The sequence below is a fragment of the Meles meles genome, chromosome 1 (assembly GCF_922984935.1).
Source record: "Meles meles chromosome 1, mMelMel3.1 paternal haplotype, whole genome shotgun sequence".
Taxonomy (NCBI): Eukaryota; Metazoa; Chordata; class Mammalia; order Carnivora; family Mustelidae; genus Meles; species Meles meles.
The window spans coordinates 38,604,942-38,620,671 of record NC_060066.1 but is presented as its reverse complement, the minus strand read 5'-3'; the positions used below and the strand labels follow the sequence as shown (position 1 = coordinate 38,620,671).

General features: G+C 40.6%; 1 protein-coding gene across 1 annotated transcript in view; it reads right to left on the bottom strand.

Annotated features, from left to right (window-relative positions):
• The window catches only part of STK3 (serine/threonine kinase 3), a 276,767-nt gene extending 275,834 nt beyond the window's left edge, over positions 1 to 933 (bottom strand). Inside the window, exon 1 of the mRNA XM_045978097.1 lies at positions 724 to 933. Coding sequence (XP_045834053.1) covers positions 724 to 749 — 26 coding nt within the window. The 5' untranslated portion in view covers positions 750 to 933. The remainder of the gene's footprint in view (positions 1 to 723) is intronic.
• Positions 934 to 15,730: the final 14,797 nt, after the last annotated feature.

The following is a 15,730-nucleotide window of genomic DNA, read 5'->3' as shown; positions in this document are numbered from 1 at the left end:
AACTTAAAGCTATGGAGAGCCTTGATTTAGGACGACCATTTCAAATACTACTTTAAAAGTATCCACTGTGTACTCTTACTCTTCCAATATATTAAAGATTAAATATAAACAGTAAATATCAAAGCATCACTATTTTTATATGCCAGAAGGAAAAAAAAACCTATATGGGGGAGGGGTTCTAATTTAAGATTCCTACTGTCTTGCATCCATAAATACTTTTGAACTTGAGGGGCGTCAGAGGAGGAACACCTGTTAGTGCAGTATATGTGCAAGTTTTACACACTGTGTAGCTATTAATATTGAATTCCTTAAACTGTTAATAAATAACCCGCCTTCTCAAATAAAAGGCAGTATTACGACAAACATTTGACAAGAACGCCTACACGGCTGTTTCCCAGTCTCCCATCTCCGGGCTTCGTGAACTTGCCGGGAGGGAAAAGTCCGCCTGGCCGGGGAGTCCGGCCGCGGGGAGCCCGGCGCTGCCCCGCGACTTTCCACGCCGCCAGGCCCGGCTCGCGGGAGAGGCGAGGCTCGGCCTCCCCGCGGGGCCCTCAGCCTGTGGACAGACGCGGCCCAGCACTCGATCCCGCCTCCCGACGCCCGGCGCGCCCGGACCGGGCACGGCTGTCGCGGAGGGGGTCGCGGTCCGGCCCGGCCTAGCAACCCCCGCCGGAGGCCGCGGGCGCCGCCTCCCTCCTTCGCCTGGCTCCCAGCGTTCGTTACCTCTTGGGCGCTGGCGGCTGCTCCATGGCGGCCGGGGACAGAAGGAGGGACGCGGTGGGCGGTGAAGGCCGGAGGGAGGAAAGGAGCAGGGGCACCGGCCGGCCGAGCGCCGGGAACCACAGGGGGGAACTCCAGGAACTCGGACCAACTTTCCCGTAACTCCGCCGCGGATCCCCCTCCCATTCGGGAGTGCGGCTCCTCCCGGCCCCGGCCGCCCCGCCCCTCGGCCGCCCGCGGCGGGCAGCAGTCCTGGGAGAGTGGGCGGAGCCAGCCGCGGCCCAGACTTGGTAGGCGGAGCCAGGCCCTGGTTGGGTGGGCGGGGTCGGGAGCGCAGGGACGCGTCGGTCACAGCGCTGGGAAGGGGAAAAAGGCGCCGAGACTGGAGGAGCTAGAGGCTAAGGCCTAGTTAGGACTCAGAGCCTGTCTGTTTCGGCCGGGGGCACCTTCTTTTGAGCCGGCCAAGAGCTGCCGCTCCACATTTGCCTCCATTGCTTTTGCCTCGATCCCATTTGACTCATTTCTCTGGATTTCCCAAACATCCCAAGCATCTTGTGCAGCCTTTTGAAGTGTTACTAACTGCCCACGCTTCCCTCTCTAGTTGTTTATAATTATTGGCTGTTCTGTCCCCCGCCATCTGACGTTTGTAGCTACAGCACTAGGGATACCACTGGAACTTCTTGTTTGATGTTGGTTGTAGACAAGCTCCTCACTACACTTCGCTGTAATTATGTCTAATTACAAGGAAAATAATTACTGCAGTGAGATCTCTCAGTGCACCAGTTTAAGTGCTCTGTGGTCTTGCCAGCTGTTCACTTGGGTAACCTGGAAAACCTATCACAAATTATGGTGCATAGAAAAGTACTCAAGAAAAGTTTGTTTTCTTGTCACCCTCTCTCCCCCACCGGTTCCCAAGGCCCTTAGCTCATTGTCATTTGATCCCTGCCTGCATCTATCTTTTTCGTATATCACTGAACCTGAAACTCCATATATAAATATCTTTCTTATGACCATATACAGGTGATGTGTAATGAGTTTACTTGCTTTCATTAGAAATGATCAAGATGTAGAGTCATAGAGTTTTCTTGAAGATTAGAACAGTCTATGAAGAGAATGTTAAATAAAAGAACCTTATGAACATTAACCCAAATCAGACTTATTAATAGTTTTCTTCTTTTTTGCATTAAGTTTCAATATGTAATAAACTTACATGATTTATTCTCAGAACATTATATTCCCTTTAAAATTAGTTATGTTAAATTTAAGACCATTCATGGTTGAAACCTGAAGTCAAATTCTGCAAACAAGAGAAACTATTACAAATTTTATACTCATTTTCATGTATTAAAGAACTACAGTCTGACAGTTCAGAAGTAACAAGACAACAAATAGCTTAATTATTAAAATATAAAAGCCAGGAAAAACCTTTGAAATTACTTCATTCTATCCTTCAATCTCATCCTCACTTCCATGCCCTAGTCCCATCTTCTTATATTTTGTCAGCAAATTTTCTTTCAGAGAATGACATTTTATCATCTCTTCTTTAAAAACTGCCACACTTTAAAATGGTTTCTGAATTACGTTACCAATCTTAATCTCCAGAAAGCCTTTCTGAGTCAAATCACCAGTACCCCCCTCCCACCCACCCCCACACACTATCGCTGACATTTAAGTTGTGAAAGAGATACCTCTCTTCCATGTGCCCATAACACACTATGCTGGCTTTTGTATGATGCTTATTGCACTGAACTGAAGTTCGGGTCATCCTAATCATGAGTCTACTAAGAATTAGACCTTGTCTTTACCCTCTCTATCCCTCACAAAACAAGTATCTTGGATATAGTAAGGTTGGATGGTCTCTTTGGCCCCCCAGATTCACTCTCCATTCTTTCCCATCTGCCCTGTGCTCTAGGGGCTGACCTGTATGGCCGACATCACTGAGCTCTCAGATCTCTGGCTTACAATTGGGTCTGAAGATAAGGAGACCCAGCAAGAGATCATCTGAGGGAGAAAGGAGAATAAGGTTATTTGTTCTCCCTGTCCCCTTCCTGTGAGGTCACCAGGGGGCCCAGCTCTCCTTTCTTCCCCTCATCCCTTTGGGCCTACTGGTAGTGACTGCTCTGCTATTCCCTGGGTTCCTCCTCTATTCCCTATGTTCCCCTAGACCTCAACCCTCCTCAAATGATCCTAATTTGAGTTTCCTACTAGAATCCTGACTGAGATACCCATTAAGAAGATTTGTGGAAGGAGGAGGAATAATATCAGAAAATAAAGCTCTGAAGTCTTTCCTCAGTTTGAAAAGGAAGAGGGCTAGCAATTGGGCATTATCTCACTAATCCCTTAAAACTACCATGTAAGGTAGCATATCCATGTTATAGGTAAAGAAACTGAAGTTCAAAGGGGTAAAAGGGAACTCCTCCAGGCCAAATAGAATATCTACATTCCTTTTTTTTTTTTTTTTTTTTTTTTGACAGAGAGATCACAAGTAGGCAGAGAGAGAGGGGGAAGCAGGCTCCCACTGAGCAGAGAGCCCGACACGGGGCTCGATCCCAGGACCCCGAAATCACAACCTGAGCTGAAGGCAGAGGCCCAAACCACTGAGCCACCCAGGCACCCTGAATAACTACATTCTTTTTTTTTTAAAAAAAGATTTTATTTATTTATTTGACAGACAGAGATCACAAGTAGGCAGAGAGGCAGGCAGAGAGAGAGGAGGAAGCTGGCTCCCTAGTGAGCAGAAATCCCGATGCGGGGGCCGATCCCAGGACCCTGAGATCATGACCTGAGCAGAAGGCAGAGGCTTTAACCCACTGAGCCACCCAGGCGCTCCCTGAATAACTACATTCTAACCCAGGCCTTTCTAATTCTCTTATCCCACTCTAAGTCAGTCACAGATGTTCACTTAGTTCTTATGTATATCCGCACTATTCTAGGTGCTGGGAATTCCTCAGTGATAAAAACACATAGACCCTAATTCCTGTCCTCATGAGATTGATATTCTGGTTGGGGAAACAGTAAAAGCAATAAGTACCTAATTCATAAGATTTGGTATTGAAAACTGGCAAGGAAGGAAAGAAAAATGGGGAAATGGGAACTAATGTGGAGGAAAAGGGATGAAATTTAGATAGGGTGGGTGGTGAGGGCATCAGCAAGAAGGTGACTGAGGAAGTCAGGGGGAAACCATGCAGATGGGAAAGGAAGAGAAACCTGAGGCCAAGTGAACAGTAAGTGGTAAGGCCTGGAGGCTAGTGCGCCTGGTGTGTTATATTATTAAATAAAAATAATTGTTTTTCTCCTGAATTACTCAGAAAACAAAACAAAACAAAAAATGCCTCAAGTCTCTATTTTAATTTGTCTATGCAAAGCCAATCTGAAGATTCCAGGAAGGAAAGCATAGAGATTATCATTCAACCTGCAAATAAAAGACAGAAGCCTTTATGAACAATTGAAAGCTGTAGGAAAATTTGAGATATACAAAAGGGTCACTCAGCTTCACTTAATTATGAAAGGAGCGTAATTTGTTTCTGCTTCCAACAATTCCAGTTGGAATGGAGATTAAGGGCACACTTTAATTAAACTAGCAAAGAGATCACCAGAATTCTCAACTAGGTGTTCCAAGAGAAATGTAAGAGAAATCTGGAATTTGAGACCTCGTTCCTTGGAATAACAAACTGCTTTTGTGTCACGGAATACACATACCGCAATGTTTTATGAGTCAAAAAATATTAACATAAAGATTTTTTCCTTGCTATACTTGTTGCTGCTTTTTATTGAGACTGGGTTTATGTTACTCTTTTTTATCATTTTTATGTGTATTTGAAAAATAATACTACTTGACAACTGTTCATCTTTTCTACTACTACTGGGAAGAGTTTGGAGCAGAGACAAAGCTCTGATCAAACATATTACATTATGTAACTTTCTATTTGCAGGGAAACTTGGAAATATTTCCTTTCAAGAGGCAACTTAACAAAACATTTTCCCTTGATAATGTTTCTCTTTTCTAACCTAATTTTATAGTTATCTGGAGCTAGCATGTTACAGTTGAATTCAACTACTATCCTCTTTTATTATAGCAATCTTAAACTTTTATTTCACTTACTTGTTTCTCTGACAGAACCATAAGCCTCTTGGGATTTAGGACAGTATCTTATTTGCATATGTTGTCTCAAAAGTCTGGAATTATCCAGTAACCTCAAGAAACACCTTCAACTGAATTTTATTTTTTTTTTAATTTTTATTTATTTATTTGACAGACAGAGATCACAAGTAGGCAGAGAGGCAAGCAGAGAGAGAGGAGGAAGCAGGCTCCCTAGTGAGCAGAGAGCCCGATGCGGGGCTTGATCCCAGGACCCTGAGATCATGACCTGAGCTGAAGGCAGAGGCTTTAACCCACTGAGCCACCCAGGTGCCCCTCAACTGAATTTTAAAACAAGAAGCCTATCTCTGCTCAGCGGGGAGCCTGCTTCCTCCTCTCTCTCTGCCTGCCTCTCTGCTTACTCGTGATCTCTCTCTGTCAAATAAATAAATCGTTAAAAAAAATAAAATAAAATAAAGCAAGAAGCCTAGAGGTAGGTGCTTCTAGGTTTGATTAATTCTTTCATTTACTTCCGTTTCCTGCTCTGCTATGCATAGCAGGCTCTCACCCTCCCCTCAAATGATGGCTGCCAAATTCCAAACATCACATGAAGACATGACAATGCCCAGCAACAGAGGAGGGTTATTTCTTTCTGAATACCGATTTTCAAGATGGTAGAAAAAAACATTCTAGAACCCCCTCCACAGATGTCTCTTTGTGTCCTTTTGGTCAGAATTGTGTCACAAAAGCATTACTGGCAAAGGAAATGGAACCATGAAAATCTATTTAGAATAACGGTGATTCACTCCCATGGAGCTGGGCTTGTAGCTGAGATAAGGAATGGGCTTCCCTGAAGCTTATGGCAAGGGAGAACAATAAAATTGGGATTCTCTTATTGAGGGAAAAAATAAAGGAATTGTTAGTAGGCAATAGCCTACAATTTCTGCTTATGTTTATAAGTTCCTAGAACATTATAGTCACTGAATAAATGTTTGTTGAATGAATGAGTGGCTTTCCATACAACAAAAACATCAGAAATTTTAAGAGACATAGGTAATTGATAAACTACTTATTAAGTGAAAGTTAAGTATGCCATTTGTCATTTTATTTCCTCTCAGTTCCAAACTCATCCTTCATTAGGTGCTCTGTTAAAATGGAACTAGGTTCTTTAAATCTTTTTCTTTTTTTTTATGATTTCATTTTTTAATTTTCATTAATTTCTTTATTTTTTATTAAAATATAATGTATTGTTAGCCCCAGGGGTACAGGTCTGTGAATCATTCAGCTTACATGCTTCACAGCACTCACCGTGGCACATACCCTCCCCAATGTCCATAACCCAACCACCCTTCAAATCTTTTTCTTTATCAGAGAGAATAATGTTAAACTCTGTCAATAGAGAGCCATGGAGACACATTGCAAAAGAGTGTTCTTCTCTGATTTGTATCTTTTCCGTTGGCAGATTCCAGCCCTGGGAACTGCTTCTCGGCATCCTGCAAGATGCAAGGCTTCTCCATAGTGAGCTCCTGCAGGGCAAGGCAGCCACAGCACTCAGAGGTCAGCAGACTCTCTCCCTACCCAAACTTGCTTCTCCTTTGAGCAGTTTCAGTGCAGAGTGTTTCCAATGAGAAAACTCACCATGAGACGTTTTCCCCAGCGACCTAAGAGAAAGTTTTCTGGAAAGTCCCAGAGGGCAGATTTCCAGCAAGTTCCACCAGCATGGCACCACAGCAACTTCTCTGCTGTTCAGTGAGACAAAATTGTGTCCTCTCCAACAACGTGTATATCTCAACCCCGGGGGACTTCTTTTTGGGGGCTGTGTTTTAGTCTCAGAGGGATTAGTCCTGATTTCTACTATTCCTACATTATTTAGTGTTCTCTTTGTCTCTTACTAGCCAATCCCTTGCTACTCCAAACCCCCATTCTAGTTAATAATTTTTTATATTAAACTTTCTCTATTCAAGTAACCATGTGGCTTCTGTCTCTTGTGGCTTCTGTATCAGACTTTACCTTGACCCATACACAGAATGATAGCAAAGAATTTCAGGCCCAACTGTAAACTCAGGGAAAGAAATGATAAAAATCAGATTGATTCTATTTTCAGTTCAATACATAATTTTCTGCACCAACAGTTCTCAAACGTTTTGGTCTTGGGACAACTTTACAATCTTAAAAGCTATAACGAACCTTGAAGAACTTTTGTTTATGTGGGTTACACCTATCTATATTAAGAAACTAAAACTCAGAAACTTTTAAAGCACAAGAGTATACAAGTACACTTTCCATTAGCCATCAGAGGAATGACATCATCACATGTCATGTAGCCTCTGGAAAATTCTACCATACACTCATGACAGAATAAAGTGAAAGGGCAAAAAACATTTTAGTGTTGTTTTTTAAATAGTTTTGATTTTGTAGACCCCTGAAATAGTCTTCAGTATCTCCAGAAGTACCCAGATCACACTTTGGGAAGCCACTGATTTACATTAACTACATGTAAACACAATACCTAGGATCTATGGGGGAAGAGCTCTGGAATATACGATCCTTGCTAAGAATACAGTTTACTTGATAATATAAAGCATATATTCGTATAAGAGTAAAACAATTTAAGCCTTATGTAATATATGATCAATAAATTCTGGCATTTAGAAAAGTGCTGTAGTTCAAATTAATATGGTCTAGAGCTCAGCCAAACAATAATGCCTTCCATTTACAAAATCCACCCTCCTTATAACATGTTTCTGTTATATACAAAGATAAGTTCTAGAATAAGCTGAAGATATCTCAAATCTTCACAGCCATGATTGGTTAAGACACTGAACATGGGGACAGAACTAAGGAAAAGAAGAGCCAATGCTAAGAACCTTGGCAATCTCCATCAGTGAGAGTCTTTGCATGACTGGACTTTGTTATGTTAATATCAGGAACTTAAGCTCTAGAAACAGTTCTGTTCCATGTGTTCATAATTTCTATGTATGTATGTATGTATACATATATATGTATTTAATATATATATATTTAATTTCTTTCTATACCTGCCTATGGTCGCCGAGTACTTTCTAAAGCAGTCTTGATTGAACCAAGCAGAAAGAAGATGTGCTTAATTCCAGGTCAGGAAAGCTAAGAAAACAAGAATAGCCCCAACATGTAGAGATGACAGCAGTTAACACTACTGGGAAACTGGACAATGAGACGTAGGGCAACAGGATAAAAAGGGGAGATAGATAAAAAGGGGACATCCTTAAGCCAGTCTTGGCATATGACACAATCAAATCCAACTCTCATGGAAATGCTGAGGAAAGAAATATATGGCATATCCACACAGCACAACTTCCTAAAAATCTTTACCCATCTTTCTCCCTTTCTCCCAGGTCCCCATGACAGCCATCCATTTTGCTTCTTGCTTGTTCACCAAACTCCTACAGTGCGTCTCTCCCTCCCTCTTCCTCTCCTTCTCTGGGCATGCTCACACTTCCTCTCCCTCTCTCCTGCAATTTACCTCCCTTTGCTATTACTTCAGGCCTTTTCATACTGAGAGTAATCTGACCTCCTTCTCTCCAGTTCTGTAGCTGTTCTAGCTCTACCTAGCTTTGTCAGCACAACATAGTTCTAGGAGACAAGAAATGAAGGATTCTTCCTTAAAAGGGCAGGGGAAGCAAAAGAGAAAAAGACTGTGAATACTCAAACATGAGTATTTTTGTTCCTATCAAACATTCTTTCAATCAACATTTTTTTTTTTTTTTTTTTTTTTTGGTTAAGTTGCCAGGCACAGACAGTGAGGTATGACCTCTTACCCTGAAACTACGGGGTTTTCCTATTACAAGCTTCCCCATACTCCTTTTTTTGGATTCTTTTCCAAAGGGAATGATTACTTTACAAAAGGTAATTTTTTGCTTAATGAGCTGATTACTTTACAAAAATTAGCCATGGAAAACCTTTACATGGTTAATTTCCCTCAAGCATTTAAACTATGATTTAAATTTCAGTCTTCACTGAGAAAGAAGGTAAGATGACTGTAGTTTCTAAAATTTCTCTTGAAACAAAGAGTCAGAGGCACTAGAAAAAGTTACCTTAAAGGCACCTTATTACTAAGTCACCATTGACAAGGACTATTAGATTACCACTTTATATTTAGCCACAGATAAAGGAGAGGGAGAGAAGTAGAAAAGCTTCTAGACACCACAGGCTTATGCCTAGTAAAATGAATTTATTTTTTTTTTAAGATTTTATTTCTATTTGATAGACAGAGATCACAAGTAGGCAGAGAGACAGGCGGAGAGAGAGAAAGGAGGAAGCAGGCTCCCTGATGAGCAGAGAGCCTAATGCGGGGCTCGATTCCAGGACTCTGCGATCATGACCTGAGCCGAAGGCAGAGGCTTTAACCCACTGAGCCACCCAGGCGCCCCTGAATTTATTTTTTTAAAATGTAAATCAAGAGTAAGAGCATTGAAAACATTAATAACCATAACATTAATTTTTATCCATATTAGTTATCTATTGCTGCATAACAAATTGCCCCCCAAAATACCAACTTAAACCAACACACATTTATTATCCCCTAGTTCCTGTACGTCAGGAATTTTGGTGCAACTTAGTAGGGCCCTCCAGCTCAGGGTTTCTCAAAAGACTGTGGCCAAGGTGTTGGTCAAGGGTGGTCACCTCTAGATCTAATCTATAAATTTAATGTAATCCCAATTTGTTAAAAATCTCAAAAAAATTTAATAGGATTTAAAAAGTAAACTGTCAAGTTCCAATCGAAGAGAAAGTACATAAAAGCACCCATAAGTTTTTGAAAGAAAGAACAATATAGAGATTTGCCTGCCAGATGGCAAAACACAGCATAAAACTGTGGTAAGTAGTTACATGAAAAGAGGCTCCAACATCACTAACCAATCATCAGGGAAATGCAAATCAAAACTACAGTGAGATATCACCTCACACCAGTCCTCATGGCTAGTAACAAAAAGACAAGAAATAACAGGTGTTGGTGAGGATAGGGAGAAAAGGGATCCCTTGTACACTGTCGGTAAGGTAAATCGGAGCAGCCACCTGAAAATAGCATAGAGGTTCCTTGAAATATTAAAAAAACAGAACTGCCATATAATCCAGCAATTCTACTTTTGCATAGTTCACTAAAGAAAATGAACACACCTACTCAAAAGGGTATATGCACCCCCGTGTTCATTGCAACGTTATTTATAATAGCCAAGATGTGGAAAAACCTAGGTGTCCCCAGTGGATGAAGGGATAAAGAAAATGTGGTAGGGGCGCCTGAGTGGCTCAGTGGGTTAAAGCCTCTGCCTTCGGCTCAGGTCATGATCTCAGGGTCCTGGGATCGAGCCCGAGCCCCGCATCGGGATCTCTGCTTCCTCCTCTCTCTCTGCCTGCCTCTCTGCCTAGTTATGATTTCTCTCTGTCAAATAAATAAAATATTAAAAAAAAAGAAAATGTGGTATAAATACAATAGAATATTATTCAGCCATTAAAAAAATGAAATCTTGCCATTTTCAACAACATGAAGAGATCTTGACAGCTCTGTGCTAAGTGAGATAAGTCAGACAGAAAGACAAACACCACATCGTATGACTTCCCTTACATGTGGAATCCAAAACAAAACAAAACAAAAGGTAGATACAGAGAACAGATTGCTGGCTGCCAGAAGAGGGGGTGGGGGAAGGGGATCACAGTATACAAACTTTCAGTTATAAAATAAATAAGTCATGAGGTTGTACAGTGCAGCATGGTGACAAGAGTTAATAATACTAAATTGCATATTTGAAAGTGGCTGAGGAAAAATTGCGAAAGTTCTCATTGCAAGAAAGGCATTTTGTTGGGGTGCCTGGGTGGCTCAGTGGGTTAAGCCTCTGCCTTCAGCTCAGGTCATGTTCTCAGTGTCCTGGGATTGAGGACCACATTGGGCTCGCTGCTCAGCAGGGAGCCTGGTTTCCCCTTCTCTCTGCTTACTTGTGATCTCTCTTTCTCTGTCAAATAAAATCTTAAAAAAAAAATAAAAAGAGAGGCATTTTGTAATTATGTGTGTGAAATAAGCTAGACTTACTGCAGTGATCATTTCACAATACATACCAATATTGCATCATTATGTTGTATACCTGAAGCTAATATGTCGGTTATACCGCAATAAAAGAATTATGGTAATTAAAACAGTGTGGTATTAATTCAGACATGGAAAATTAATGTATGTAATGAACAATGAGCCCAGAACAGAGCCATTTTTATGCGGAAATGTTGTTCATGATAAAATGACATTTTACCTCTCAGGGGAAAGAATGAGTGACTCAATAAACTGTATTGAGACAACTGATGACTTGAAAGAAAAAAAGAAATAAATATATACATACATATGTATATATCGTTACATCTCTCTTTATATCCCTCTGTATCAGGCTTCTTTATATAGTAAACAACTGAAGTCCCAGCCCAAACTGCCTTACTCAACAAAGGGCTCATTTAATTCAATGCTCACATGAAAGAGACTGAGGGTTTTTGTTTATTTGTTTTTCAATTTCTTTTTCTGTCTCTGGTTTCCAGCTTCTGTAACATTACCTTTGTCTTGAGGCTAAATAGCTGCCAAAGTTCCTAGCTTCGAATCTACACACCAGGCTGCCCAGAAGGAGAAAAAGCACTATCTGTTGGTATCACCCATCGAAGAGGGAGAAATCTCCTTTCCCAGAACGCTTTTGCAACTTCCCTTCTCATCACATTGGCTCAAGCTCTCAGGTTGACCATTCCTTAACATGCAATGGTTTGGCTTGTGCTGGAACAAACGATTGGCTTATCTTACTAAATCAGTGAGGAAAACTGGACAGAAATTCCCTGTTTTGGTCTAAAATAGCAGGGCCCTCTCTTAGAGCTAGGAATCTATCAATTTCCGCTATGACTGCCCCAAACGAAAAGATATGCCAATTGCATCAAAGAGGGAAAAGAGAAATAGCTCAATGTCCACTATGATAATACATCAGAATAAATTTCAGATGCACTAGAGAGTCAAACGGTTAAAAATAGACAAATGGGATTCTCCACCCTCAAAGAAGTAAAGCAGAATTCCTCACACTTTGAGTGTGGGCTATACATAGTGGCTTCCTTCCAGAGAGTACAGTATGAAAAAGGGGGTGAAACAGTTACTTTTCAATAGAGAAGCAAAACCTCAGCTTGTGATCAAGGTGATCAAGGTCAACATCAAGAATAACAGGTCATGGGATGCCTGGGTGGCTCAGTGGGTTAAAGCCTCTGCCTTCAGCTTAGGTCATGATCCCAGGGCCTTGGATAGAGCCCCACATCGGGCTCCCTGCTCAGCAGGGAGCCTGCTTCCTCCTCTCTTTCTCTCTCTCTGTATGCCACTCTGCCTACTTGTGATCTCTGTCTGTCAAAATAAATAAATAAATAAATAAATAACAGGTCACATTGGTTGTATGTACCCTGATCCGATGTGATGTGAAGTATTCTTTACCTCTGTGGTCTTTCTTCTAAAACCACAAAACCCAGTCCCATTACGAGAAAAACATCAAACAAATCCCAAGTAAGGGATATTTTACAAAATCTCTGACCAGCACTCCTCAAAACTGTTAAGATAATTATCAAAAACAATGAAAGTCTGAGAAAATGTCACAGGACAGATGAGGCTAAGGAGAAATAAAGATTAATGCAATGAGGTATCCTAAATACATTGGGAGTCTTGTCACAGAAAAAGGACATTAAGTAAAAACATAAGGAAATCTGAATAAAAGATAAACTTCAATTAATAATAACATCAATATTGGCTCATGATTTGTGACAAACATCCCATGTTAATAACATCTTACATACGGGGAGATTGGGTTTTGGGGTGTATGGGAACTGTGTACTACTTTCACAATTTTTTTATAAATCTAAAATTATTCTAAGATTTTGGGGTATATGGGAACTGTGTACTACTTTCACAATTTTTTTATAAATCTAAAGTTATTCTAAGATTTAAAGTCTATTTAAAAACATTTTAAAACACATTAAAGACCTCCAAGATATGTTTTAGGAGAGCACATAATATTTTAATATTTAATTTAAGAAATAAGAGGGGCACGTGGGTGGCTCAGTGGGTTAAACCACTGCCTTCAGTTCAGGTCATCATCCCAGGGTTCTGGGATGGAGCCCTGCATCTGGCTCTCTGTTCAGCAGGGACCCTGCTTCCCTCCGCCTTCTCTGCCGCCTTTTAGCCTACTTGTGATCTCTGTCTGTCAAGTAAATAAATAAAATCTCTAAAAAAAAATAATAAAGAAATAACAGACGTTGGCAAGGATGCTGAGAAAGGGGAACACTGCTGCTCTGTTGGTAGGAATGCAAACTGGTGCAGCCACTCTGGAAAACAGTATGGAGATTCTGCAAAATGTTAAAAATAGAACTATCCTATTGTTCAGCAATTACACTAGTGGGTATTTCCCAAAAGAGAAAAAAATTCAGATTTCGGAGCACCTGGGTGGCTCAATGGGACCTGTCTTCGGCTCAGGTCATGATCTCAGGGTCCTGGGATCGAGGCCTGCATCAGGCTCCCTGCTCAGCGGGGAGCCTACCTCCCCCTCTCTCTCTGCCTGCCTCTCAGCCTACTTGTGATCTCTCTCTCTCTATCTGTCAAATAAATAAAATCTTTGAAAAAATACAGATTTGAACGGGTACATGCACCCCCATGTTTATAGCAACATTATCGACAAGTCAAAATATGGAGAAAGCCCAAATGTCCAACAACTGATGAATAGATAAAGATATTGAAAATATATATATATATATATATATGTTAAATTGAATATTACTCAGCCATCAAAAATAATGAAATCCTGACATTTGCAACGGCATGGATGGAGCTGTATTATGCTAAGTGAAATAAGTCAGTCAGAGAAAGACAAATATCACTCATTTGTGGAATTTAAGAAGGAAAACAGATGAACATATGGGAAGGGAAGAAAAAAAGAGAGAGGGAAACAAACCATAAGAGACTCTTAATAATAGAGAACAAATTGAAGAATGAGGGAGGGAGGTGTGTAGGGGATGAGCTAGATGGGGGATGGGTATCAAGGAGGGCAATTATTGTGATGAGGACTGGATGAGGCTCATAATTGATGAATCCCTGAATTCTACTCCAGAAACCAATATGGCACTGTACGGTAACTAAGTAAAATTTAAATTTAACAAAGAGAGTATTTTTGTAATCACAAGCTAGAAGATCTGATAGGAAAAATGCAAAACTCAGAGAGCAGAAAGGAAAAGCTGACCAGATTTGACTACATAAGAATTAAAAACATTCATAAAAAGAAAGATAATAACCCAAGTGAGTAGATAACCTAACAGAATGAAACAAAATTATCTTCATATGTATGAGATGAGGAGTTAATATCTAGAATACAATGAGAGATACAAAGAAACTAGGATAAGATAATCTAAACACATGGGCAAAACATCTAAATTTGCAAAATCACAGAAGAAATGCAAATGGTTAGTAAACACGAATAGATGCTCAACTCTACCAATAAGCAGGAACATACAGATAAAGCAGTTGTGTTTATAAGTCATCCATTTGCGAAAGGAAAGGGAATGGAGGGGGAAGTAAAAGGAGGAAGGAAGAACAGCAGTAGAGAGAGGATATGATGGACCTTGAGAGCAACTTTGCTTTATCAAATGTGTAAGATTAAAACATGTACATCTGGGGCGCCTGGGTGGCTCAGTGGGTTAAGCCCCCACCTTCAGCTCGGGTCATGATCTCAGGGTCCTGGAATCGAGCCCCACGTTGGCCTCTCTGCTCAGCAGGGAACCTGCTTCCCCCTCTCCCTCTGCCTGCCTCTCTGCCTACTTGTGATCCCTCTCTCTGTCAAATACATAAATAAAATCTTTTTAAAAAAATGTACTTCTGCTTCAAGACTTCAGGAAGCCAATGAAAGACAAGCTGTAAACTGTGGGGCAAAGCTTCATAAAGAACTTAGTGAGGTAGAATGAAAACAATCACTACCTTTGTTTAGGGAAACATCTTGATAAGCTTCTTTGGGCTGGAAAGGTGGCACCCCAAGACTTGCTCTATAAGAGGCAATACGTAAACAGAGAGAGTTGGAATCAGATTTGGAAATGTATATAAGTTCCAAATGTCCTTGGACTCCAAAGAAAGACTTAGTGGAGCACTAAAACAAAACAATTAGATTGGACCACCATACCATTGATGTATATTCAGGGAGACACTAAATGGTGTTACCATTAGGCATATTTTAAAAACTTGTGTAGAATTTCATCTTTCCTTAACACCTAAGATCTGGTAACTAGTAGCTAGTTAATATCAATTCTAACTTTGTGGGGTGATTATTTCTGCAGGAAAAATACAGCTGTGGAAAAGTTTAGGCTGTAAGCCTTAGTTGTCCACAGCTGGAGGAAACCTCGTTTTGGGCACACAACCGTGTCCAAGCTCAACCACTTACCTGAGGGCACCAAATTCTAGGCATAGTGCCTAGAAGGAAACAAACAGCCTCATATGTTTTAATTTATAAAGTCATGGCAAGCATCAGATATATGGATATGATGGATATGGTTCATTTAAATTTACTCCACAAATACAAGAATATTAGCAAGAGAGGATGCCCCTTCAAGTTTCAAGAGGCAATGTTAGTATTACTAAAAGAAAGTGCTGATGTTTTATAACAGGAATTCACAAATCCAGGCAATCATGTAGGTTGAAAATGTAAATAGATTTAAGAAAGATTTGAGTACTCTTACAGTTATAGTTATCTCTGGTATCATTACAGACTACGGATACATCATAGGTTTTTTTTTTTCTTTAAGGAGAAAGAAATTTCAGGCATACTCTAAGTATTTTGAAAGTGGAAATATTTTGAAATGGAAAATAATCACTTTTTCCCTCAAAGCCCCCATTTTATTGTTAAAAGCTTCTCCACGGTCAGT